Source organism: Furipterus horrens, unplaced genomic scaffold, assembly GCF_987537825.1.
Source record: "Furipterus horrens unplaced genomic scaffold, mFurHor1.1.pri manual_scaffold_6, whole genome shotgun sequence".
NCBI lineage: Eukaryota > Metazoa > Chordata > Mammalia > Chiroptera > Furipteridae > Furipterus > Furipterus horrens.
The window spans coordinates 381,941-409,384 of NW_028327176.1; the positions used below are offsets into that span (position 1 = coordinate 381,941).

At 63.2% G+C, this 27,444-nt stretch overlaps 1 protein-coding gene across 1 annotated transcript; it reads left to right on the top strand.

Annotated features, from left to right (window-relative positions):
• Positions 1-223: 223 nt before the first annotated feature.
• TPO (thyroid peroxidase) lies at positions 224-26,964 on the top strand. The gene is given in 18 exon segments (XM_090280148.1): positions 224-234; positions 827-930; positions 3,729-3,801; positions 4,961-5,121; positions 5,811-5,943; positions 9,363-9,492; positions 9,898-10,104; positions 10,909-11,421; positions 14,871-15,123; positions 16,265-16,435; positions 17,029-17,266; positions 17,625-17,833; positions 18,522-18,692; positions 22,636-22,767; positions 23,892-23,991; positions 25,781-25,913; positions 26,577-26,680; positions 26,763-26,964. Coding segments are annotated over 18 exon segments (3,045 nt in total).
• The last annotated feature ends 480 nt before the right edge of the window (positions 26,965-27,444 follow it).

The following is a 27,444-nucleotide window of genomic DNA, read 5'->3' on the forward strand; positions in this document are numbered from 1 at the left end:
CGGCCTCAGGAACTTGGCACTCACGCTCCGTGCCGTGCCGCGGGGGAGGGGGAACGTTCAGGCTACAAAATGTGCTGCCCCCGTTTTCTGGGAGAGACTCACCATTGGAACTGGTAAAGGGGCGCAGGGGAGGCTGTTATCCGGGCCACATGGCCAGCACGGGGAGCGTGTCTGAGCACTGGTGACGGACAGGTGACGGCTGTGGTCCAGGAGCCCCGCCGAGATGTCGGCCAGGTAACACGCCAGTCCTGTCCGGGCGCTTCCACCCAGAGTGGCGACGGGAAGCCTGCGGTGAGGAAAGGGGGGAGTTGGGAAGAAGAAGTGGGTGGTTTTAAATCTGCTTTTGCCGTGACAGCTACAGAATTCTGAGACCGTTCTGTGAGCAGGAGGCAGACGCTGTGGGAAACCCATATGCACTCAGGGGTTTTATTCACCAGCTTTGTAAAGGGTAGAGTCCTGAGCCAGTCATTCTTCTCTGCACGGCTGTATTATGGGGAGTAGGTTTATATAATCCCCAGCACCTACTCCCGGGAACGTTGTGATTGGATGTCAGCATGAAACAGCATCATCTGTGGCTGTAGCGGCCGACTTTGCCAGATTCACTATGAAAGGGTTAGGGCAGGTGAGGCCGGCTCAGCCCCACGGCCCAAGGGGGCCGCTTTCTCGGTGCAGGAAACCGTTCAGGAACCGGGGCAGCCCAGCACGGCCTCCGAGACCCTCTCACCGTGACAGGAGCAGGGCCCGGCGTGGGGGCAGGCGGACAGCGATTCTACCTCCCGCTGCTCTACCCCTGACTGCGTGTGTCTCTGCTTTCCCTTCCCGTCAGGCCGTGGGCGCTGGCTTTCCTGGGCATCACCCTGGTTGTGGCTGGCAGCCAAGTTTTCTTCCCTTTCGTGAGAATCAAGGAGCTCCTTCGGGGTAAGTGACAAAGTGTGGCCTCTGGACCTAGTTGAGTCCCTGTGCTCGGTGGCAGCACAGCGAGCAGGCAGGTGACTCAGAGGGGCAGGCAAGAGCCCCCAGTGGTGCCCTTGGCTTTCCAGGAAGAGATTAAAGCACAGTTCTTTCCGGAAAAGAAGTGACTTTCCTGTGACAGCACAAGGGGGCATGTCCTCTTACTTCCTCAGGCACTTGGGAAAGAAGTGTCTCTTGGGAGTTGTGGTTTGTTCCTTTGCTATAAAATCCCTCTTTACTAAATAACCCTGGGATGCATTTCTGAGATCAGGCGTTACACTTGGTTAGGAAAGCTATCTGGATGCAGGAAAATCACATCGAAAGTCTGCTTTTTGGTTTGCAAGTAAACAAGATACAGAAGAAAAATTCCCAGCCCCTAAAGGGGACTGCGTGCGTCCAGCTGAGCTCTGGGGCGTGTGGGGGGCGCTCCGGCTGCCAGGCTCCACTACGTCCACCCTGCCCGGGGGTCTGAGCCTCCCTGAAGCCCAAGGTCTGCTCAGCCTGTCCCCGGAGCCTGGCTGTGCGGCCCACCTGCACTCAGAGCCGTGCCTCCTGTGGGGGCCCCCGATTTTCCGATCTTACAGCACAGCAGGACTACGGAGTCATAGACACGCGTGCACCTTAAGTGAGTGTGATGCCTTCCGACACCGTCAGGAAGCGGGAGGGGTGCCCAGGTGGGTCCGAGCCGCTGTGCTCCGGTCCTTCCGGCCACTCACTGGGGCACGTCGGGTCCTTCCCTGGGCTCACGTGTGAACCAGACAGCCACTGTCACAGTTACTGCATGTGGGCACCGTGAGGAAAGGTACTGCCACCAGGGCCACCAGGAAAAGGGGAAACCGAGTCCGGTGTGATCGCCGTCTAGTGCCGGGCGTGGGACGGATGTACAGCAGGTGTTTTATGAATTGCCTCGTTTGTCCCCGTGTGGTTGTTTATCGAGCTCCCAGTTGCACAAACCACAGTGACACTGGTCAGAAGCTGTGGGGCTGGCTGTGGGAAAGCCCTCACGCGGGAAGCTCAGCGGCAGAAACCTATCTGCGCGCCACTGATTTTAGTTTTAGGAATCAAATTGTTTTTTTAAATGCGGAAATGTGGTATTCACAGCTTTGCTAAAGCCACTTTCTATGATCTCCCCGTCTCTGAGAGGTGGGACTTCTGTTTTCTTAAACTTTTAGGAAATATATAATAATGCACAGCACAGCGTCCAATAGAAATCAGCACTTTGGAGCTGATCTTATTAATTGGGATGCTTTGAATCTGGCTTATTCCTTGCGTCCTTTGTAAATTACTTATTTAGAAAACATTATCTCACAGTGCTTCAGTTATATATTCTTTAATATAGAAGATTCTTTCCACAAGCCAGCAGTAGCTTGGAACAAAATGATTACTCACCGGTAAACTTTCTTTGCAACTTTCACGGCCAGAATTGAAGTGGCGAGGCCCTGTGTTCTTTGTGGGAGTTCAGGTTTGGACTACTTGTGCTCACAGACCGTGTGAGGCAGGCTCGTGGGTGGCTCCCTGTCCGTGTGCAGAGCCCGCCGGCCCCGGGCAGGGGAGCCAGGCCATCGCTGGGCCCCAAGGCATCTGCAGGTGGACCTGCTCCTCGGGGCCCCCATGCGGGCCACTGCCCAGGTCACAGCTCTGAAGACTGGCTCTGGGGCCCTCATAGGCGGCAGAACTGTGATCAAGTCACTCCCACCTCCCAGGTCCGTTGTGGGTCTAAAAACATTGACAGGCATCACTTCTGAGAACCCCTGATGAGAGTTTGTCCTGGAAACCATGTGCCGTCATCACCACCCAGACTGGGGTGCAGTTCTGGAGTTTGTGCAAAGGCAAAATGCACGTGCCATTGTCTTTATGACAAGTGCTCCCCCCAGTTCTTATTTAGGAGAAACTAAGACGCAAGTGAACAGCCGGGCGAGCGGGCAGCGGCCTGGCGGGCGCGTTGGTTTAGAAAGGAAAGCGGTGGAAGCTTCATTCCAGTCCATCGGACATGACATCACGCTTTTGGAGGCTGACGTTTTCGCCCAGAGTGGGCCTGCAGCAGGTGGTTCAGTCCCCGGAGCTGCGGTCACAGCGCCACACGCCGGGGACTCGCCAGCTGCAGATGCTCGTTCCTCCCAGCCCTGGAGGCTGCAGGTCCCCGTTCAAGGTGCCAGCAGGTCGGGTGCCAGTGAGGGCTGCGTCCTGGTTCACAGGCGCCATGCAGGGTGGGGGGTCCCTGGGGTCTCTGTGACCCCACCTCCTGCCACCATCAAACAGGGCGTCCGAAGGTCATCGTGTGAACTTGGAAGAGCAGGCACCAGACCCAGACTTACTAAACATCGAGAACTAAAACATGAAACAAAACGGGAGTCTTTTCTCTGGAAACCGTTGGTACCTTTAAGTAGTTTATCTTTCGTTAAAAGCACAAGTTAAAACAGGCAAATGTGATCATGAATTTTCTATATTACGGGTCTAAGTCACAAAAATACTCAGAAAAAACTATGGGGAGCGATCCACGGAGGTTGGGGCGTGTGAGGGGAAGGCCCAGCCCCCTGGACACGCATGTGGCGTGGACGGCGTAGGCGCCTGCTTGGCCCTGACACCCGCAGCTCTGCTCACGCACCGCGGGCAGCAGTGACGGCGGGAACGCGGGCGCCTGGAGCCCAGGCCAGACCAGGCCGGGGCTGGGAAGGTGTCGCTGCGTCCGGGGGGCACAAGGAGAGGCTCACAGAATGGATGGCCGCTGCCTCTGCCCCGTGCGGAGCCTGCTGCTCCTTCCGCAGGGCCGTCCGGAGCGGTGCGCGTGCTCCGCGTCCTGGAGGAGAGCAAGCTGCTGGTGGACCGCGCCGTCTACCGCACCCTGGAGAGGTAATGCGTCCAGGCGGGGCGGGGCGGGTGCCTGGGCCTGAGACAGTCTCCCCATCCTCCTGCTGTTCGTTCCACAATCACCTCTAAGCCCGGCCCAGGGTCTGTTTCCCAAGCTCCGACCTGGAGCTCACAGGGGCTGATGTGCTCCCCCGCCCTCGTGTGGAAGCTGCTGGAAGAACCAGTAGTCAGTGTCAAGCTGTTCACTGGAGAAACAGCAGAGACCAGTGACCCCTCCCTGCCCGGGGCTGACCCCCAGGTTGGGAAGACAAGAGACGGGGACCTCACGCTGGGGGGCTTCTCCCCCGAGAATCAGGCAGCGACTGGAGGAAGGGCCCGCGGGTGCAGACCGCCCGTGTGGCTTTGGGGTAGATCTGCCCCCTGTGCTCTTCGAACAGTGAAAACACAGCCTGAGCGATCACATGCAGCTGACGTCAGTGTGGAGAACACTTGGTCTCAGCCGCTTGTGAGAGGGGCAAACAGGAAACTGAGGAGCAGCTTTCATCGCAGCATCTTGTTGGAAGCTGGCTAATGACACAAACGCTCAGGATACAAACTATCCCCAGGCAGCAGCTGGCTTACTCCAAACTTTCATGATTCCAGCCAGAAAACTCCCCATTGTCCACAGGGACTGCAAATTAGCTTTTATTTATTCTAGAAACCTTGGGAAAATGTGTGTCATGAGCTCCCAGCTCCCTTACTTTGTGTGAAACCAGGAGGAGGTGGGGGTGACCATAGGTCCTGAGTCACGTCGCCCTGTCAGCGACGGTCCCACGTGGACGGATACTCCCGAGAGGAGGCCTCGCGTGCGGTCGGTACTGAGCCCGGGCCGCCCCCCCGACTCCGGCCGTTGCTGGAACCCACATGCCTAACGGGGTGTGGGGCGCAGGGTCACCCTACACACTTGTCAGCGGAGCCAAGGGGTTCAGAGACCGAGGCTTGCGAGTGGCAGACAGTGGCCGTTCTGCACCCCGCAACCGCGTCAGGCGCCCGTATTTGGGGCCCGTGGCCCGGGAGCCAGGCTCCGCACACCCCCCCACCTTGAGTTCCCCACAGGGTTCTCCCCGAACGTTCCCCGGGAAGGTCTGCTTAGCTGAGTAGCGCTCAGTTACCAAATTCCCATCCAGGAAGAATGGACTTTCTGTCTCCCCTTGTCCCACAGGAAGCTCCAGAAGAGAGAGGCCATCTCTCCGTCTCAGCTCCTGTCTTTTTCCAAACGCCCGGAGCCCGCGAGCTGGGCCGTTTCCCGGGCGGCAGAGGTCATGGAAGCCTCGGTGCAGGCGATGAGAAGGGCCCTCCTGGAGCAGCCGCAGCTCCCAGCGGGTGAGCGCGACGCCGTCCGTGGGACAGCCACCTGGGCGGGCAGGCAGGGCGTGGGGCGGCGTGACCCTGTTCAGGGGCTGGGGATTGTTGCCAGGCGTGTTCCTCACGTGCCACCAGGAAGGGGCAGCTCCTTAGCCCTCACAGGACAGGGGCAGCCTTTGGTAAAACACAATATTTAAAAAAATTAATCTGAGAATCGACTGTTTCTCTGCTATTCAGACGGGCCTTGCAGAATTGGCTCAAAATCAGGTTGATGAATCCATAGGAGTAGAGCTGGCCAAAAATAAAAAGCCGCCAAAAAAGAGACTCTTTTGGGGGGACCCTGATCCAGGACACTTACAGGGGAACCAAAAGTCACCCGAAGGAGAGGGAAGGTTTTGGGGACAAGCACATGGGCCGTTTGTCAGTGACTTTGACCGAGGCACAGCTGGGGTGGGGGAGGGGCTGTGCCCTGGAGTGTCATGTGGCTGCCTGCGGCTGTGCCGTGGGACAGGCGGCCCGGGCAGAGCTCTTGGAAAGATCAGGAGGAAATAAACTTTAAAAGCCACATTCTGGGCTCTGAGGACGCTGTAGGGTTTGTGCAAGAGCAGCGGTTGGTAGGAACCCAGCCTTGGGGCACCGGGGACATGCGCTCCGTCGGGCAGAGGCGCGTCCAGGCAGTGAGTTGACGCCCTGGAGTGTCCCCGCAGACGCGCTGCCGGAAGATGCACTGAGCATGATGGCGAACGTGTCGGGCTGCCTGGCCCACACGCGGCCCCCGCGATGTCCCGCCTCCTGCCTGGCTGACAAGTACAGGCCCATCACGGGCATTTGCAACAATAGGTATTGCCTCAGCTTCCTCGTCCCCTCCGGCCGGCGGGGTCTGCTCGGGACTGGGCGGGGTGTGGCTCCTTCCCAGCCGCCGGCCCACACACCCATCTGCGCACGTTGTCTGGACGCCTGTCCCGGGGCGCTGCCAGCTACGCAGCATGGGGACCGAGTGGCAGGCTCCTGGCACGGCATGTCCCGCAGGGGCGAGTGGGGGGGCCACACACTGAGCAACTGAACACAGTGGTGAGTGACAGGGAGAAGACAGAGCAGAGCGGAGCCGTGGGACAGACAGACGCTGGGCCTCAAACACTCGCGGCTCTGGGCAGGCCCTGCACCCTGAGCATGGGACTGAGACCAGGACGACAGGGGACGGTCCGGGGCCGTGGGCTCCTCCAGGCTCGTGACGCGTGCGTGGCAGAGCTCCCAGCCTGGGACCCACCTGGCCCAGGTGCTAAAGGGGCAGACACAGCGCGAGGTGCAGAGAAGCGGCCGGGGGAGGTTGAGTCAGGAGGTAAGGGAGGTCTCAGAACAAAGGGAGCCGTTTTCATTCATTCATTCATTCATTCGTGTGCGTGTCGATTCAAAGCCTTCAGCCACCGTGTGTGCCAGGCACTGTGACCCAGGCTGGGGGAACAAGAGAGTCGCTGTTCTCAGGGGCTGACAGAGGGAGACCGTGGGCCCCAGTCCACCTGGGGGAGCCCGGCTCACACTTGTGGGTCCAGTGAATGATTACTAGCTCCCTCTTTTTATGACAAAGCGTTTCCCCGTGGGAGGAATAGGTCCTGAAATTACTCCCCTGTGGGCTAACAGACATGACCGTGAGCACATGGCGGTGACCGGCGTGGCGTCTGGGCCCTGGGGGCCACGCGTGGGCGTGCCGGCAGCTGGCATGTGGCTGAGTGTGGGCTCAGGAGAGTTTGCTGCGGACGCCGATGAGGGAGAGAACCGAACCCGCGGACGGGGGCCGCAGCGCAGGCGCTCAGTGTAGACAGAGGTGGGCTTGGAACACGGAAGCTGTGAGGGGCCCTGCTGGGCGGCAGGTGCAGCGGGGCGTGGGGGTGGGAGCTGAGCTGCCCTGAGGCACCTGCTGCCCCCACAGCCGAGGTCGTGTTACAGCCGTAGGTCACGTCCAGGTGTGATGCAGGTCAGGTCCTTCAGGCAAATGTCATTGGAAGTTAAAGTGCCTTCGTTCCCACCATTTCCTCGCCTGACGGTGTCACAGGCATGTTGCAGGTGCAGGTGTGGCTTCTGACATCTGCTTTCCCTTCCTTGAGATGTGCCTCGTTGCCCAGGGGACAGACACGAAACGTGTCGGGGACGTGGGGAGGAAGGTCTTCTCCGACCTCCGCCGCGCTTCTGCCCGGCTGCTGCAGCCCCGCGTTGAACCCGAGCTCCGTCCCGAGACCGGCTCTCCGTCCCCGCTGAGCCCGCGCACGGGTGTGCGAGCCCTCGGGCTACTTTTGCCTTGAAAATGTTTTCTGTTGCCTTTGATGTAAAGTTTAAGGCATCTGAGATGCACGTGCGCCTGCTGTTGAGTCCTGGCTGCTGGAGGCTGTGGGGATACCGCCCCCCGACTGTGCACCCCGGGTTCGTCTCCGCACCTGTAACCTGGGAACAGGCTCGCCCGGCCAGGCCCTTTGCTCTCGGTGAAAGCGCCGCTGTGGCTCCCTGCCTGCAGCCTGCTGCCAACCTGGGGACGCCATGGAGACCGTCATGCAGAGGCAGGGGGATGTCTCGACCTCAGCTCTCTGCCCGGGGCTTCGGCCACAGGGGATCCCAAGCGTCGCTGCGTGCGAGCCTGGGGCGGCGGGTCCCACAGTCAAACAGCTGGGATGGAACGAGTCCGGGGTGGGATGGTTCCTCAGAAGTGCAGCCACATGTTCGTGGCTCAGCCCCCCCCCCTCACCCCCCACCCCGCCCCTCCCTGGAGACACTTTCGCCCCCACAGCAGCGGAGACGCCGCCCATTCCTGGTTCCCCTGCGCGAGGCCCAGGCTGGCCAGCCCGCCCTGGTGGGCACCGCCTGGACGTGCCCTGTTTCTGCGCGGAGCGACCTTGTGTGACTGGGCCTTTTCCTCGTCTGCGTTTTGACTAAATTCATAAAATCGTCCGGCGCAGATGATGCCCTGGGCTTTCTGGGAATGATACTTCTTCCCACGGTCTTCTCCGTGTGGGAAATACCTGTATCTGAGCCTAACCCGCTCGAGACTAAGCCGGCCCGGGCGCTGCTGAGCGCCAGTTAGGCCTCTTCTCTTCATTTTATTTATCTGCTTCAGGGATTCTAGTGCCCGGTGACCGCTGACCCTCGGTGTGTAAGTGGTCAGGCGTCCCCGTGCAGAGGAGGCACAGGGCTGCCACTCAGCCCACGGCGCCCGGCGTCAGAGGAGCCAACGGAGGCCCAGCTCCCGGCGGGTGGGGGGACCCCCGGAGCCGGGACAGGAGGGCGGAGACCCTGACGGCAGCTTCTTGCATGAAATACCACCAAGCACGCGTGGGTACAGGTGACGCCAGAGCAGACGAGGTCTTCCGTTTGGGAAACAATCGGGCGCCTCCCGACGTGGCAGACGTTTCACCCCCATTTTCCAGGCCGGCCGCGCCTCCCCCCACGAGCCTGCGCCGCTTGCTCAGGGGCGCCCCCCAGCGCAGGGGCTCCGAGGGCACGTGTTAGACCAGACGTCGTGACACGGCACGTCACCGCCTTGTGCGCCGCTCCTGTTTGTGAAAATGCAGTTTAACTTGCAGAACGAAACCGCACGTCCGTCTGTGGGGAAAATACTCCCGTTTCGCTCTCAAATCCATCAGCCAAACACGATTGTTTCTCTCAGAAAAAGCTTGACTCATTTTTAGTCCAAATAACCTCATTAGTCCCTGCTGCCTGGACAGGCCTCTCACTCCCGAACTTAGAGCGTCTGCGCGGCTCCCGCGAGGCCGAGGCCGGCTCCGGGCGGCGTCCTGCTGCCGAGGTCAGCGCGGGAGGCAGGAGCGCCTGATTCAGGGACGGGAAGCCAGTGATTTGCTGGACTGTGTCTTTGCTGGGGGCCCCCGCCCAGGTCTCTGTCCTGCAGGGAGGGACCCCTGCCCGGCCAAAACACGAGGGGCTGCTGACCAGGAAGTGCTGTCGGAAGGGGCGGTGGGAACGGCAGGCCCTCAGGCTGAGGACCGGGTGCCTCTGGAACTTGGGGCTTTGGAGAGGGTCCCCGATTGTAGGCGCCCAGGAAGCCATTCTGCTGGGCACCATGGGCATGAAAGCTCAGCTGCAGGCCAGTGCTAGGCCAAGGGCCTGGGGGACGCCGGCCCGGCCGTCTTCCTTCAGAATCGGTTACTGTAGGAGACGCGCTTCCCTCCTCCCCCTCCCCCTCCCCCTCCCCCCCCGCCCCCCCCCCTCCCCCCCGCCCCCCGCCCACACTCACCCCGCGCACCTTGCTTCCACAGAGACCACCCCAGGTGGGGCGCCGCCAACACAGCCCTGGCCAGGTGGTTGCCGCCCGCCTACGAAGATGGAATCAGTGAGCCCCGAGGCTGGAACCCCCACTTCTTATATAATGGGGTTCCCCTGCCCCTGGTGGGTACCCCGGAACTCTGCATGACCTACATTAGAATCAGGTTCCCACGACCTCTCCCTGAGCCCCGGTCGGTGTGGCAGGCCCGTACGGGCACGTGTGTGATTCCTTCCACCCTCTCCCCCCGCGAGGCGGGGTGGGGGTCACATCTGACGTCGTAGCCGAGGAACCAGGGCTGCGGGACCGAAGCCCCAGCCAGCGGGGGCGGGGCCGGGTGGAGTGAGGTCTGTCCCTCTGCCCCCACCCCAGCGTCTCAGAAGCTGCTTTCCTCGCAGGCGGAGGATGAGCCTGGTCAGGGACACTCGTCTGTGACGTGACTCATTCAGGCGGCAGTGCCGGTGGCCCCTCTGCTCCTGGACCAACTTCTCCGCTAAACCCAAACCCACTGATGCTCCCGTTTCTCCCAGGTCCGGGAGGTGACGCAGAAAGCTATTCACGTTCCCAACGCGGCCGTGACCGAGGACGACCGGTATTCCGACCTGCTGGTGGCGTGGGGACAATATATCGACCACGACCTTGCGTTCACGCCTCAGAGCGCCAGCACCGCGGCCTTCGGGGGAGGAGCTGACTGCCGGCTCACCTGCGAGAACCAGCACCCATGCTTCCCCATACAGGTGCCGCCCGCGCCCCGCCGGCTTGTGTCGCGGAGCCCGTAGGTGCCCCTCGGAGACATCAGACAGAAAAAATTACTCTCGCCCTGTTCCTAGTGGCAGCAGCTGTTAAGGATCGATCTGTGCATCCCTGTGCGTGATGTGTACATGCATGTGTGCCTGTCTGTATCTCCATGCGCGTGTTCCACCCACGCACCGTCCTCGGCCTCAGCACCTCAGCAACGGTTCCTTGCTTTTCTCTCCGTCATTAAATGGACAGGAACCAGCCTGTCTTGTGACGTCCTAGTGTCCCACTGTGTGCACGCGTGGGGGCTCCAGCGGCCAGTGTGCTCCCTGGCGAGCACCTCAGTAGGTGACACGCATTCACAAACCCCAACGCTGAGAACACGCTCGGACCTCCCTGGGGAGGGCTGCCCAGGGCAGAGCTGGCGCCGGGGCTTTCATAGTGTCGGAACGTTCCCTCTTCCACGCAGAGGGAGAGACAGAACAGGCAGGGTTTTGGTTCCTTCCCTTCAGGAAACATCTCCCACTGGGCACGAGGCTGAGAGCAAAGGCCGACGGGGCCCCTCTCCTCACTCACACGTGTGCAAACCCTCACGCGCAGGCGTCTGGGCCAGGCTGAGCTGCGCCGTGGCAGGTCGCACCCGCCAAGGGTCTTCTGGCTGGGGGGGCGGGGTGCAATATGGCCACCGGGCTGGCCTGGCCTGAGGACAGAGCCGCCATCATGGGGCCCTGGCCGGTCTGGGGCTCCTGGTGTCTGTGTAGACGGTGCTGAGACCCCGAGGTGACTAGGACCCCTTCCCGCAGCTCCCCGCAAATGCCTCACGGACCTCAGGCCCCCCCTGCCTGCCCTTCTACCGGTCAGCCGCTGCCTGCGGCACTGGAGCCCACGGCGCCTTGTTCGGCAACCTGTCCACAGCGAACCCGCGGCAGCAGATGAACGGGCTGACCTCCTTCCTGGACGCGTCCACCGTGTACGGCAGCTCCCCGGCCACGGAGAAGCAGCTGCGGAACTGGACCAGCGCGGAGGGGCTGCTCCGTGTCAACGCGCGCCTCCGGGACGCCGGCCGCGCCCACCTGCCCTTCGCCCCACCGCACGTGCCCCCGGCCTGCGCCCCTGAGCCCGGCGCCCGGGACCGCGCCCCCTGCTTCCTGGCTGGGGACAGCCGGGCCAGCGAGGTCCCCGCCCTGACAGCCCTGCACACGCTGTGGCTACGTGAGCACAACCGCCTGGCCGCGGCGCTCAAGGCCCGCAACCCACACTGGAGCGCGGACACCACCTACCAGGAGGCGCGCAAGATCGTGGGTGCCCTGCACCAGGTGTGTGCAGAGCCCCCCGGCGCCCGGAGGGGTGCACAGTCACCGCGGGAGGGCAGAGTCACTGTGGGTGCCCGGAGCGGGTGCACGGAGTCACCGCGGGTGCTGGGAGTGGGCCTGCAGAGTCGCGGTGGGCCCTGCGCAGAGGTCAGCCCCGCAGCTCCGGGGGGACGGGCCGCCCCTGGTCTGGGCTCTCACCCGCTCTGGGGCCGGCGGGGACCGTGTGCAGGAGACGCAGCCGCCGCAGCAGCAACAGGTTCGTCCGCCCTCGGTGCTCCTGGGGCCCCGAGTGCTCTGGGCCTTTGGGGTTCAACGGGAACCCTCCCAGCAACCCCTTGGGCTGCCTGTCCACCGACGCCTCTGGCGTTTCTGTATTTGAGGACAAGGGAGAAAATGAAAAGCAAACCAGATTTGTGAGCCAGGTACGAGCTGTGTTAAAGGAAGAACTTGTCTGTCCTCCCCCCTCCTGCTGTGGTTCCACATAAGACGTCCCAGAGTTCCTCCCTCGCAGTGCTGTGTGGGGTATGGTGTGTACATGTGCGCGTGTAGTGTGCGGTGCGTGTGTGTATGTGGGGTGTGCATTGTATGCGGTGTGTGCATGTGGTGTGTGTGTGCGCGCGCTATGTGGTGTGTGCAGTGTGCACATGCAGTGTGCCGTACACAGTGTGTGTGGTGTGTGCGCAGTGCATGTGCATGCCAGGTGTGCGTGCATGGCATGCATCATGTATGACATGCATGTGCATATGGGTGTGGCATGCGGCATGTGTGCAGTGTGTGTGTGTGGTGTGTCATGTGTGTGGGGTATGTGCTGTGTCATGTGCACGGTGCATGGGCATGTGTTTGGCATGGCGTAGGGTCTGGACTGGCCTGGGCTCCTGCACTGAACTCTGACCTCCTGGGCATGTGAGGATGGACGGGACTGGGAAGGGAATCTACGAAAGGAAACGAGCAGGAACGAGGGGGGAGATTGAGCCGTGTGGACGACAGCAGCGTGACGTGACCAGGAGCCTTGAGCGCAGTCCCCTCGTGAGGAGGAATCAAGCCTCCAGTCAGACCTGTGTCCTGTGAAGTTCGTCCTTCCGCCAGGGGAGGGGCCTGGCGGCAGCTGCAGATTCCTGTTCTGTCCTGTTCCCAGGCCCCGGGGCAGGTGCCCAGGGCTCAGCCCTTCTGCCAGCACCGAAGACGCCCGTGCCGCGGCTCGGGCCACAGAGGGCGCAGAGGCCCCGACGCTGAGCCTGGCAGAGGAGGCAGGAGGTCGCATGAGAGGCTGGCTGGAGCCTTGCCCCAGGGAGGTGGGGCCCCAAGGGGGACACCTGGGGCTGGTTCGGAGGACCCCACTCCACGCAGGAGCCACCGCGGGGCTAGGAGGTGCATGTCAGCCGGCAGCTGCGCGCTTCCTGGGTCCCGGGCTGCTGTGTGCCGCTCGCTGCCTGATCACAGGCCAGAGTTCAGGCGCAGGAAGGGGAGGCGGCGTCCTTGCCATGCCTCACACCTGGACGGACCGCCGTCTCGCGCCCCTTGTGCTGTGTGTAGAAGCGTCCGGAGAAGGAAGTCAGCAGACGCAGCTACTGCCCCTGAGCTGTGGGAAGGGCCACGGTCACCTGCCTGTGACTGGCGGGAGTCCCGGACATGCTGTGGCCCCAAAATTGCATCTGAGGTTGAGGGGCTGATTCTGCGTGATGAAGCCATGACTGCCCCACACGCCTGTCAGGGACATGGGTGCTCCTCACACATCAGCTTGGAGACCCCAGGCGGGGCCAGCTTTCGTGTCTGCGGGTCTCAGAGGGGACACCATGCCACGCGCCCCGCGACGCGACCTCCCGCCAGCTGGGACAGCCAGCTCGCTCCCTCCCAGCACCCGTCACGTGGAGAAAGCGCATTCACCATTAGGAAGGATGCGCTTCAGGCAGGCAGGTGCAGTGCCTGCCGTCACGCTGTGAGCGATCTGAGCACGCGAGCAGCTTCCTCTCCGGGCGGATCAGCTGAGAGGCGGGGCCCTGTGTCCGGTGGTGGCGTCGTTCCCGCTGGTTTACAGCTCCCCGGGTGACGTTTCTGACCCAGACGTGGTCTCTGAACATGAAGACGATTTGACGCTGAAACCCATCCTGTTAAACAGAAGGCAGAGCCTGCACACAGCCCCCTGGGCCTGGCCTCGGCGGGGAGCTCACGCCCTTTGCCAGGTGCCGGTGGCTTCGTCTCGGAGTGCGTCCTCGGATGTCTCGAGGACCCGTGTGTGGTGGCGTCACAGGGTCGAGCTGCTGTCACCGCAGGGCGCCCATGGGCACTGGATCTGCATTCGCTGGCCCGGGACACCTCTGCCCAGTGAGGCGTCTGCCCGCAGGGAGCCAGCCCGGGAGGCCACCAGCCCACTGCCGCCCCGGGGACCAAGCGCGCTCTGTGGTCGGCCTTGTAGGTGGAACTCCTGATTTTCCACAGAAGTGAATCAGTAGATAAATTACTAGAAAGAGGAGGGAAAGCGGCTCCGCTCGAGGCCTCTGCTGCAGATCAGGGGCTGTGCCCCGGCCCCTGGCCCCGTCCGGAGCGTCGGCCTCGGAGGCGCCGTCTGCCCTCTGCTTTCGGACGACGCCCATGTCCCCTCAGGCGGGACAGAAGGAGGAGCCCACGGGACACACTCAGTTCCTGCCGCCCAGTGGCACCTCCACCGCCGCGTCACGGCTGTGACGAGAGCTGACCAGCAGAGGGAGACAGCTCAGAGGGGGAAGCCCGGTCTCTGCTCAAACGCAGGTTCCCCAGCGCCATCCAGACGAGACGCGACCTTTGACCACGTCTCATTTCCTCTAAGCCTGGGAGACGGCGCGGCCCCAGCTGCTCCGGTCTCCAGTGTAAAACATGCGTCTGCGCATTTCACATCCAGATGTGAACGTCCCTAACATACTAGACCATGTAGGTTTTTTTCTCCCCTCAAACTCCCTGAAAGAGGCTTTGCCGGTACACGGGAAGGGTGGCGAGCCTCCCAGCCTCACCGCCGTGCGGCTGGGGCAGAGGCCTCACTGGGCTGGCTCCTGAGCCTCTGGGGCCAGGGCTCCTGCGGCGACCGGACTCCGGTGCTGCTGTGGGTGCAGACGCCGGGCCTGGGCTCACAGGTGAAGGGCGTGAGGGCAGAAGGTGGTTGGCATGGAAACGTCCCCACGTGATGAGAGGAGCCAGTGGGGCCCCCCGGCCAGTCCCCGTGCTGTGGCCCATACTTGGCTGCCTCCCATGCATCCTACCCTGGGGGTGTCATGGGGCGTCATGGGGCGTGTCTCTGACCTGCCCATCCAGCCGACCCGTGCAGGAGCTCTGAGACTGTCTGGCACGCTGTGCCTGCTCCCTTGGGCCCCCACCTGGGAGGTGCCGCCCCGTCCTGGGACCTCTGAGCCCAGGGGACGTGCGGCGGAGTCGGAGCCGCCTTCACTCCCCGCTCAGAGGCTCGCGCGTCTGCTTCCTCCTAGATCATCACTTTGCGGGACTACGTCCCCAAGATCCTGGGCCCCGAGGCCTTCGCGCAGCACGTGGGCCGCTACAGGGGCTACGACCCCACCGTGGACCCCACGGTGTCCAACGTGTTCTCCACGGCCGCCTTCCGCTTCGGCCACGCCACTGTGCACCCACTGGTGAGACGCCTGGACGCCCACTTCCAGGAGCAGCTGCCGCCCCTGCTGCTGCGTGACGCCTTCTTCAGCCCCTGGAGGGTCCTCAAGGAAGGTGCGCCCCCCACCCCCCCCCGCCGGCCTCCCTCCCCGAGACAGAGCCCCTCGCGGTCCTGGAGGGGCCGTGTGCCCACCACTCACGATGGCGGCTGGCCGGACCCGACCCGGTCACTGGTGTCCGTGGGGGACGTGCGTGTGCTCGGAGCTCTCAGAGGCCAGACTGCGTGCTGGAAACACCCTCTTGGGTCTGAGTCCTTAGAGTTCGCGGGTGAGGGTACTGGGCCCAGGGGCCCTCCCCTCCCGCGAGTCCAGGAGTCTGGAGTAGAAATTGGACCTCACGCTGCCTGTTTCACCCTGGGCCCCGCGTCCAATGACCGAGTGCCACGCCGGGTGGCTCCTGAGTGCTGTGACCGGGCCATGTGGGGAGCGAATTTCTTAGAAAACCCTTCCTGCTCCGGGCAGTGCGTTTGAAGGGTTGTGTCCACATCCCCTCGTCCCCCCTTCTCTCCTTCCTGTGTTCTCTCTCTCTGTCCGGAAGCTTCTTTCCTGCCCCCGAAGGCTCTTGGCTCCATGTGGCTGTGGGGCGTGGGGGTGAAGCCACTGCACCGTGTTTGTCCCCGGAGAAACGTTGACACGTAGCTGTTGGGGAGGTCAGGGCTCGGCTGGGCCACCGGGCCGCCCACGGAGGCCACGGCACAGCACGCTTCAGGCCTGTGCTGGGGGCCTGCAGGCTCCGTGTTACGGGGGAGAGAGCCGCACGGTGACCTGGTCAGGGCTCTGACCTGTGTCCCACAGGGTCCCTGGGGGTGGCTGGCACTTTGGAGGAGAGAGGAGCATGGCCTGGACCCCCTCGCGCTCCCTTCGCCATGCCCACCCCCCACCGTTACTGACGACAGACCTCAGCAAATGCCTCCTTTGACTGCCACGCATTCGCTGCAGAAACACGAAACACACCCTTGAGTGTCTGAGGGTCTCCCGTCCGGGCCCTCTCGGAGCCGAGGCCCGACATCCCCTCACCCACAGCCGGTCCCCTCGGGTCTGGGCGGGATGAGCACCCTCGGAACGCACCCTCTGAAGACGAGCTCTGGAGCCGCGCAGGGGAACTGTGGGCTCGCAGCAGACTCCTGTCAGTAACGAGTGCAGTTTACGGTCGGAATGGGGTGACGTCTGCTCACCTGCTCCGGGGTGTCTTCCAGGAGGCGTGGACCCCCTTGTGCGGGGGCTCCTGGCCCGGCCAGCCAAGCTGCAGGTGCCGGCCCAGCTGATGAGCGAGGAGCTGACCGACAGGCTGTTCGTGCTCTCCAGCGAGGGCACCTTCGACCTGGCGTCGCTGAACCTGCAGCGCGGCCGGGACCACGGCCTGCCAGGTCTGGGAGGAGCCCCCGACGAGGGGCCTGCACTCGCAGAGTCTGATCGGTTGGGAGATGTTTCCGCAAATCTCTTGTCCACTTCCTGGAAATGGGTTTTTAAAGCTCTCCGTCCCTGAAGAGGCTGCTGCTTTCTCAGACAAGGGGGCCCCCGGAGGCCTCAGGCTGCCCCTAACCAGCTGGCCCAGTCTGGCTGCTGGGGTGACGGGACTGTCTTCCCAGGCCAGGCCCTGTGCCCTCTCACTGGGCCCCTCCCCCGCGCCCACTCTGACTCCTAGCCCCCCCCCAGCGGTCCCATGCACCCCCTCCCCTTGCTGGCCCTGATCCCTGCCCACCCCAGCCGTACCCGCTTGGGCCCCTGGAGTTCAGCTCTCTGGTCGACCTCCCTGGATGCCTAGGGAGCTGGCTGGTGGCCCCAACTAGGCTGGGGAGCCCCTGAAGTCTGGGGTGTCCCGGCACGTCCACATGGCAGGGCAGTGGCACGCTGTCCCCAGAAGCTGGGCTGTGCGAACGGGAGGCCAAGGTGGGGACACAGTGTCCGCAAGGGGACGGGGACACAGACCCAGGAGACAGCGGGACACGTGCCCTTGCAGGTTACAACGCCTGGCGGGCGTTCTGCGGCTTGCCCCAGCTGCTCACCCGGGCCGACCTGCGCGGCGCCGTCCCCAACGGGAGCGTCGCCGACCGGATCCTGGACGTGTACGAGCATCCCGGCAACATCGACGTCTGGCTGGGCGGCCTGCTGGAGGGCTTCCTGCCCGGCGCCCGCACGGGCCCCCTGTTCGCCTGCATCATCGGGAGGCAGATGAAGGCCCTGCGGGACGGGGACCGGTGGGTGCCGGGACCCAGCCGTTCCTGCAGCCCCTGTAGGAGCAGGCGCCCCGGCCGGCTCAGCCGAAGTCAGCCAGATCCGGGGAGCCCCTCTCTTCAAACACCCCCCACCCCAGTCCCTCCTTCCTCGTAGTCACTGTGCCTACGTCGGATTCCTAAAGAGCACCCACATTCTCTCAGGAGGGCCACCGGCCACCCCACTCCCTGCAAGCCCGTCCTTAGTGTCCAAGGGCCCCGGGGAGACGCAGCAGGACGATGTGCACGCACGGCCATCTCCTCGCGGCCTGGTGGGCGTCTGGGACACGGGGGCTCGGGTCTGGCGGCGGCTCCCGTTACCGCCCCCCGCCCCCCGGTGCAGGTTTTGGTGGGAGCACACCGGCGTATTCACCGAGGCGCAGAGGCGGGAGCTGGAGCGGCACTCCCTGTCCAGGGTCATCTGCGATAACACGGGCCTCCCCCGTGCGCCCGCCGACGCCTTCCGCATGGCGCAGCTCCCCCGGGACTTCGAGCCGTGCGAGGACATCCCCGGCCTGGACCTGGACGCGTGGAGGGAGGCGGCTCCCCCAGGTAACCGGCCTTCTGCCCCTCACGGGAGCGATGCAGGCTCCATCGCAGAGTCAGGCTTCTCCGCGAGGCGGGTTGCGTGAGTGCGTCTCACGGGGAGACCGAGCCTGCGCCCTCGGTGGCGTCTGCAGGGTCAGGAGGACGTGTCCCCAGCCGGGCCCTCCCTGTAGGAAGACACTGTCCTGTGTGGCTGTGTCGGTGCTGAGTGAATGGACTGTCACGGAGGGTGGGGGGTACGGGGCAGTGGAGACGCCACAGAGCACCCCGGGGAGACTCACTCAGGCACGAGGCTGGAGATGCGGCCGCTCAGCAGGCGCCCGTGGCAGGACGGGGGGGGGGTGGGCTGTCTTCTGGGGACACAGGCCACAAAGGGACCCCCAAGGAGGGAGTGGGCAGCCACCCACTGTGGCGACAGCCAGCCCGGGCGAGATGGGCTGAGGCTGGCCGCGGCCTTGGTAAGAGCAGTCCTGGAGCGGGGAGCCTGGCTGGAGGGGCCTCATGGGCGAACAGGAGAGGATGGAGGGGCCGGGACGCCCTGCGTGCCGCGCTGGACGGCAGGCGGAGGGCTGACGCTGGGAGGGAAGCCGCACTGTCCACGTGCGGCGTGAAGTCCCCAGGAGCCGGGGTGGGGGGCGGCAGGGGGTGGCGGAGAGCCTGTGCCTGACTGCACCCACCTCCCAACCCCGCACAGGCAACGCGTGTGGCTTCCCGGTGACGGTGGAGAACGGGGATGCCGTGCTCTGCGGCGGCGCTGGGAGGCGAGTGCTGCTGTTCTTCTGCCGCCACGGCTTTGAGCTGCAAGGCCAGGAGCAGCTCACCTGCACCCCCCAAGGCTGGGACTCCCCGCCCCCTGTTTGCAGAGGTCAGTCACTTAGCAGGGAGTCTTTAATGACTGCACCCCAAATCTGCCTCTTCCAAATACAAACTGGAAGTAAATGCCACTCACTGAGACGTGCTTCTGAGCAGTTACCTCCCAGGAACTGCTGTGGCTGGGAAATCATGTGTTTGTCCCTCAGCCAACCAGGTCCCCAAGCTGACACCTTTCTGGGTCACGGAGCATCGAGACAGTCTCATCAAACGTGCCCAGCAGGACGACGTAGGAGGGGACGAGGAGTTAGTCGCTTTGGGGGAGGGTTGTAGGAAGGAACTTTAGAGCCAAGTTCTCTAAAGGAACAGAAGTGTTTCCACTGAACGGGTCGGTGGGGCAGGAACACCCCACCAAGAGAGAGCTTGTCTCTGCGCCCGTGGTCCCCAGTCCCTGGTGTGCAGCCCCTTTCCCAGTCTTGTTGACAGCCAGGCACAGACTTGTGGTGGGAAATGAGCTGCCCTGTGAGAAGGTCCCTGAGGTGGCCCCCTCTCACCTCCCTCGACTGCGTGGGCTGGTGTGGGAGCCAGGAGGGGGAGCCAGGAGGGGGAGCCAGGAGGGGAGATGCCACTCGGAGCTGCAGGTGAGGGGCCCCTGCCAAGAGGCCACAGAACAGGACGTTTCTCTGGATGTTCTGGGGAGCGCTGGTCCCCTAAATGCCTGAGGACTTCCTGTGAGAGCAGCTGGTGCTGATCGCTGAGCAATGCTCTCAACAGCCTCAGTGTGCGGCCCTGGCTCTGCGGGCAGCAGGGCGCGTGGGAAGCCGGGCACAAGCGCCATGGGTGGCACGCTGGCTCAGACCCCTCGCTGTCCTTGAAAGGCAGACTGGCTGGGCAGCAAGCCGTGGTCCAGAGAGGCGGCTGGCCTCAGGCCTCCAGCCTCGCGTGGGCTCCTTCTCACGAGCTGTGTCCAGCATGGCCTTGGCGAGGAGAGAGGTGGACCCAGGCAGGAATCGGGCTGGTCCACAAGCAGAGATGAAAATGGGCCGAGGTTTTCCGCTTCACAGTGTCAGCTGGGGGAGATGAGAGGATTCTGGAGACAAACAGTGTGGCAGTTGCATGCCTGTGTGAACACACGTGTGCCCTGGAGTGTGGGCCAAACACACAGGAGACGCAGGCTCTGCACGGCTACATGCCCAGGCGAATGTACGTGTGCCCTGAAGTGTGCACCGATCTCACGGGAGACGGCAGGCTCCACGCTGCGTGTTTCTCTGTTTGATTTTGGAAGTCCTGGGTGTTTCGTCCTGGGAGGGCCACAGTGGCCAACGGCTTCTGGGCTCAGGCCCAGAAGGAAAGACGAAGAGGCTGGGGCGCAAAGGCCGCCGGGAGCCGCTGCATCGGCTGCCAGTTCAGGCCCAGGCCTAGCCGCTGCCTCTGATCTGGGAGAGAGAGGGCGGAGAAGCGAAGAAGCAGGGCTGTCTCCGCGGCAACGTCAGGCGTGACTGAGGACAGTCGGGGCACAAGGGTCTGATTGGGACACGCGGCCCAGACACCAGACAGGCGTGCGGGAGTGACTGCCAGCGTGTGGTGCCGCCCGGGCCCTCAGGCTGAAGCGACCCATACAGCCCAGACTCGCAGGGTTTCCAACGGAGGAGGAGGGTGTGATCATTCACCTCCTTGCTTGTCCGAGTAAGTTCCTTCCAGGCACAGAACAGAAACCAGGACACGCCCTTAACACCCGGGGTTGCTAACACACCTGGAGCAGCCGGCTCACGTCCAAACTCCCACGCGATCAGCTTTCGCGCTGAGTGACCTGGGGTTGTGTCCAGGGCTCAGGGGAACCGCACATCCCAGGGCCACACGCGGAGTGAGGACCGAGGAAGCGCGGCTGAAGCAGCGGGGGAGCCTGTTTGTTCGTAACCTGTTTACAACCATCGTCACCCAGACACGAGCTGATAACCTGGGTCACCTTGGCTCGGTGAGATAGGAGGAGCAGAGAGAAGACACCAACTTTTTAATTTATATAACTCTGTGTTTTTCTTATTAGACCCAAAATTAAGATGTAATATCTTTCAACTAAACCCATTACAGAAGCTCAGGGCGGAGCAGCGATGGGATAAGTGAGCTCATTATGCACAGATATTTCCACGTGAGCTCTGCCCTACCCAAGAAGTTTCCAAATCGCCACTTAGTCACAGGGACGAGTGTACTCCAGGGCAGCCGGGAGGGCCGTGTGGGTGTGGCTGTCCCGAGGGTTCTCAGCTGAATCAGCGCGGTCACCGTCCCGGCTGCAGGGAGCAGCGCTGTGGCTTCTTCGAACAGTTAAGGCACAATGTGAGGGACGTTTGCCACCGTGTTCCCCGCTCTGTCCCACTCGTCCCTCGAACTCAGCTGCACGAGAAGCTGTCAGGAAGGAGGAGCTGGCAAACGCATCGTGGCACGTGTCCGTGTGCCCGAGAGGAGCTCCCGGCCGTGGTTTCAAAGTGGGGAAGAGCTCTGCCTCTGCCGCCCTTCGGTCAGCTTACTGCAGGAGGCGGTGTGACGGGTGTCAGCTCAGGGAGAGGAGACGTGCCATCGGCATGATGTGCTCGCGGGGCTGGGGACGCTGCCAGCGTGTGCGTGCCGGCAGGGGGCCTGGACGCAGCAGAGCCGATTCCCCAGGCGGTGATGGAGTCCCGGCCTCAGGGCAGACTGACTCAGGCAGGGGGGACACGTGGGCCTGCGACCGCTTCTCCTTCTCTGTGAGGAGCAGCGTCCCCCCAGGGTGGGTCTATCACAGGCTCCTTGGTGCCACCACTGGGGAAAGGACCAGCTTCTACCGTCCCTGACGTGGACTTCTGAGGAGAAGACACTGATCACAGCTGCAGTGAAATGGGGTGAATTGTGTCCCCCTGAAAAAGGTGTTATAGGTTGAAGTCCTGGCCCCCAGGACGAGAGAATGTGACCTTATAGGGAATGGGGGCCTTTGCAGGTGCCGCTGAGTTGAAGAGAAGGGACACAGAGGGGACCAGGCATGGGAGACGCAGCTGCAAGGCAGAGACTCCGAGACTGCCGGTGCCGCCGGAAGCTGGGCGGGGGACCCTCCCGCGGGCCCCCGGAGCCAGGCGGCCCATCTGTACCTCTGGCCTCCAGAACCGGACACATGGACTCTGTCTGCGGCCCTTGTCACAGTGGCTACAGGGGTCTCTGTGTGGAGGGGTCTGGCCGGGGAGCAGCGAGGGGGCTGGACAAGGGGTCGGGCCTGGACGGGTCACGCAGGGTGGCTGGGCTGCCCCCCAGCAGCCCTCCCTGCCCTGTGCCCATGGCCCACACCCCCTGGGGGGGCGCCACTTTCAGGGACTGTGACTGGATTTTCACGTGATGGTGACAAGCCCAGCTGCTCTTGTCTCATCCCAGGGGGACCCCTCGTCGGCATTGTGGGTGCAGACAGGGCCTCGCTGTGAACACAGAACCTCTCGGCTCCAGTGTAGAAAGAGTTAACACGAGCTCTGCCCCTGCCCCCCTCCAAGTTGGGGTGCATGGCTCCCGGGGCTGAAGCCCCCCATGGGCTCATTAAAGCTGGTTCTTTTCTGGAGTCCTCAGCGTGATGTCATTGCCAGCAGCAACTGCAGGCCCCTCCTCCCTGCCCTGCAGGGGTGTCCTGACTGCTCCCCCACGCAGCCCACTAGGCCGCCCTGCCCCACAGAGACGCCGTGTGCAGGTGGGAAGAGCCAGGCTGGGGGCACCGGCTCCAGAGAAGCGGCAGGAGGAGGGGCCGGGCCAGGGTGGTCAGAAAGCTGACCGTGAGGGTCTGGAGGCCAGTGTTCCTCGGAGGGGCCTCGGGGACCCTCAGAGCCTCGGCAGGGAGGGGACAGTCCTCTTCCTCTTGGATGGGATGGAGCGCGGCAGCGGGGCTCCCTGGGGAAGGGGCTGCTAGGGGACCCTGGCCACCGCGGCTGAGGTGGAGGGCGGGGCTGTGGTCACTCCGCGGACGAGTCCCAACCTCTGTGTCATCCCTGCAGACGTCAACGAGTGTGGAGGTGGGACGGAGCCCCCCTGCCACGCATCCGCCCGCTGCAGGAACACCCGGGGCGGCTTCCGCTGTGAGTGCACGGACCCCTACGTGCTGGGCGAGGACGGAAGGACCTGTGTCGGTGAGCCTCACGCCAGTGCCCCGAACCGGAGGGGTGTCACTCCCTGGGGTGACTGAGGGTCACCCTTTGAGCTCTGCTGAGCTGGTGGCATAGCGTGCCCACCCTGCTGCTTCCTGCAGCGCTGGAGGGACAGGTAGCCAGGCAGTTGCCACCTGAGCTGAGCCGGAGCCACAGACACGGAGCTGCTGGGAAAGGCTCCGAGCCGGGCGCTGCCCTAGGCCGTGTAGTGTCTCCTGCGTGCTCAGCAGGAGGGTGCATGCTGCGCACAGAACAGAGAGGCCGAGCGACCTGCTCAGGGTCACACAGCCACTCGGTCACAGATGTAGGACTCATAACTCAGCTTCCAGCTCTCGTAAAGGGAAAACAATGCACAGAACTCGTTACAATGGGAAGACAGGTTTTAGTCACATGACTGCAACCAGGGAGGGGGAGCTCCATACAGAACTGAGCGCAGCCCCCAGTCCAGCAAAGCCAGTGGGGTTCACAGCTGGTGGAAGGCAAGGCAGAGAGGATGGGGCTCGATGGGGGTGGGGTTTTCCTGCCAGCCTGGCCTTGCGAGCAGGGCCTCCCAGACGCACGCACACGCATTCCAGGCCCGCACCGGACGGCCCGGCTGTTTGCGAGCGCCATCCCCTCGGTCCCCAGTGCCTGTGGCGCCGGCCACGCGCCGTGCACGAAGTCAGAGTCCGAGCAGCAGCGGGCGTCCTCTCCTGCTGGGCCGGCAGTGGCCCCAGTGAACCGGGAATGAGTGCCATGCTGCCCCCGGGCCCCCGGTCCCTCCCCATAGTCCCCAGGACGTCTGCTCCGGGGCTCGCTGTACCCGGGTCGGGAGGAAGAGGGTTCACAAAGGTCTCCCCCCCCTGCAAGCTGTCCCTCCCCCCCACGTGCAGGGACCGCGTCTGTGGACACGCTGCTTCCAGGTGGGTCTGTGCCCCTTGGAGTCCTGCTGTCAATGCCAGGGCAGCTGGCGGGACCCGGATGGGCTCGGGCTCGGGCTTGGGGTCGGGGCCAGGCTCAGAGTCAGGGTTGGGGTCAGGGCCGGGGTCGGGGTCAGGGTCAGGGCCGTGTAGGTCAACTACCGCCTGCGGCCTGAGGGTTCTCTCACCGGCTCGTTCTCACTCCAGACTCTGGGAGGCTCCCGAAGGCGTCCCTGGTGTCCATCGTGCTGGGCACCCTGCTGGTCTGCGTCCTGGCAGGTCTCACCTGGACGGCGATCTGCTGGTGGTGAGTCCACCCTTCAGGCGGCAGAAGCTCACTCCCTCCCCGGGAGCTGGGGAACGGCGCTGCTCCTTCTGCGGAGGCTGGTACAGAGGGGCCGCCTCCCAAATGCAGGCACACGCACTCACATGCAGACACACTCATTCACACTCACACACACACATGCACACTCACACGCACGCACACTCAAAGACACACACATGCATACACACATATGCACACACGTGCAGTCACACACTTACATATACACTATCACATGCACACACACACATGCTCACTATCACATGAACACAATGCACATTTCACACCCACACACACGCACAACTCACTCATATACACCACACACATGCTCACTATCACATGTGTGCACACACACGCACACCCACACACAATCACATGCACACTCATGCTCACGTGGTCACACACACACACGGTCACACACACACTTGTAGTCCCGCTTTGAGGTGACTGCTGTCAGCTTCTCACGGGAATGAACCTGGGACTTGATGCCACTCCGCAGTCTGGTTCCGTGTGCGTGAAACAATTGTGTCGGCACTGAATGCCTCGTGTGTGTTTCCATGCTGACAACTTACTCCAAGTCCAGTGCTGAGTCAGACAGCCACGTGCCACGGGGCTGCGGTCCCGCCCGCCCCGGCCAAACGGCGCCAAGGGCAGACGACACGTGACAAGTCCTTCTCAGACGGCTCTCGGGGGCAGGAAGGCTCCTCTGCAGAGCCCGGCAGGGGCCCTGCGGCTCGGACAGACCCTGCAGCTTCCAGGGCTGTGTGTCCCGGACGGCGGGCAGGAACGGCAGCCCTGAACCCGGTCTGCAGACAGCGCAGCTCCTCCGGGGCGGTGGGTGGCCAGCGCCTGGGTCTGCAGGGGTGGCGGCGACACAGGCTTTGCCGGGACCGGACGTACCGTGAGCGTCCTGGCCCCTCCTCCAGTGCCCTGGGCTGTGGGTCAGTGGCTCAGGTGAGGGGTCTCCTCGCCTCTGACGTAGGTGCTCGCTGCTGTCCGCTCTCCCCGCCGTGCTTTCTGTGTGCGGCGCTTCCATTTCCATGGGTCTCAATATGCTTTTAATTTCCTTTCTTACACTGACTGGAGAGAAAGAGGCATCGATTTATTGTTCCACTTACCGCCGCGTCATTGCTTGATTCGTGCATGTGCCCTGGCCTGGGATCGATCCCACGTCCTTGGCCTATCAGGACGATGCTCTGACCGGCTGAGCTACCCGGCCAGGGCTTAGTTACCTTTTTTAATTCTTCTTTGACCCATTAGTTGTTTCCTGTTCGATTGTGGGCTTTCCCCTTTTATGGTAACCTCCTCGGTAGCGAGTATAACGCTGCCCCTCAGATCCCCACGCAGACAAAGCCACGCAGCTCAAAACTACGTCCAAGTGCAGAACGGGGGGCGTGAAGGTGAGCCCGTGGAAGTAAGCTGAGCAGTTCTGCATGTCCTCACGGTCGCTGGGATTTAGGACTGTGTCCTTTTCTTACCTGGAAGAACCACCGAGTCCGTGAGGCGCCACTGGGCTGCCGAGGGCTGGGGGCGGGGCTGTGAGGGGGCTGTGTGGTCCCCGCCCCTCCCCCCACCGCCCGGCAGTGACGTCATAGCCCTTAGGGGACGTTCTGAGTGACGCCACCAAGGCCACACGGCTGCCTGCCTGACACGAACTGGGAGGTGGCGCCCGTTTCTCGTTTGCCCTCAGTGACGGTGGTGACGCACATGTGTCAGGCACGCGTGGGTTCTTCCGGGCGACGACAGTGATAACCAGGTGTGTGCTTGTCCCCAGGACACGCTGTGACTCCAAGTCCTCACCGCCGACCACGGAGAGAGACGGAAAGGCAGCCCCCCTGTCGGGCTGTGGGAAACGCCAGGACCCCGGCCCCTCCCGGCACGGAGCCGCAGCCCAGGGCCCGGAGCAGGTGGGCGCCTCCCCCCACTCAGAGCCCCACGCAGGCAGCGCTGAGACCCGGAGCGCCACACTCGGTCCTCTGCGCCCTGTTTCCCGCTTGGTCCCCACCGCTTCGCAGCCTCCCTCTGCTTCCTTCTCGTTCGGTGTCACAAGCATGTGACTTGCCCCCGCTTCAACCCACTTTTACGGAAGAGGAGACGGGAGGGCCCGTGGGAATGCAGAGAGAATGCAGACGTCTTTCATTAAATGGCCGGGTTTCGAACCCGAGGCTTCGGCAGCGGCTGGGGACGGGCAGGGGTGACCGGGAAGCTGGCAGGAATCGCTGGCTTTTCAAATGCGCTGCTGTCAGAAAAGCGACGATTCTGTTCTGTGTGGGGAGAAGTCTGTCTAAACACACCTTTCACCAACCTTACCTTCCACGCAAGACCCTGGGTGGCGTTATATTAGAACGTCACTTGCAGACACCTGGGGCCTGTCCACATGAGTGATGGCCGACCTCGTGACCCCAGAGCTGAAAGGACCCTGTCCTGGGAGGCCTCTGTTGGCAGAGCCACCACGCGTGGCGCCGGGAGCACCCACGGACTGAGCCCGGGCGCGCCGTCTGCCTGGGCGCTCAGCTCGTTCCCTCCCACAGGACCCAGCCTGCGGATCCCAGACCCTCCTCTGTGAGTAGGAGCCGCGCCCCTCTGCCCGGGACTCGGCGCAGCCAGCGCGGCTCCCAGCTCATCAGAGGAGCGTGGCCTCCTCGCAGCTGCAGCCGGGAGCTGCCGTCCCAAGGCGAGAAGAGGGGAGACGCCTCCCCTGGACACGCTCTTTGGTTATTAAAGCGGCGCCAGCCCGCCTCTCCGTCTGGTATCAGGTGCCATGGACTCTGGTCGGCATCGTCCGCGTCTGCCTGGAGCCTCGTGGACGGTGACCAGACCAAGCGACAAGACACCTGCGTGTTCCAAACCCCTGATCAGGGCAAACACATGAGCAGCAAATCCTTCAAAGCGGCCGCGCGTGTCACCCCCGTCTCCCACCCGTCTTCCACAAGAAGGCACGTCAGCCTGGCGTTGTAGCCCCCACAGCTGCGCTGAATAAGCCCCCACCCCATCGGGGGTCCCCATCGGCCTGTTGTCTGTCACGAGTCTGCTCCTTCCTCCCGGGGTCCCGTGAAGAGGAGGTTATGTACCAGACACATTTATAAACCTTTTCTTTCAGCCAAACAAACGGGGACACGATATTTTCATCTCTGTCCTGTACTTTCAACTCCAAGGCAGCCGTTACTACCCCCTTGTCTGCACAGGCAGTGACGGAGCCCCAGACGCGGAGCCCCCCCCACCCCCCCCCCGCAGAGGTGACACAGCAGCCCTGCGCCGGCCCGCGAGGTGCCCTGTCCCCTCCCCCAAAGATGGTGAGCCCGCCTGTGTGCAGACCAGGCATGGACACTGTGCCCGCCCCGGAACCTGCCGGCACCCAGAGGGGCGTGTGACTTGCGGGCAGGACTTCTTGGTGGCTACACCCTTGGGGACAGGAGGCCGGTGACGTGCACGGGGGAC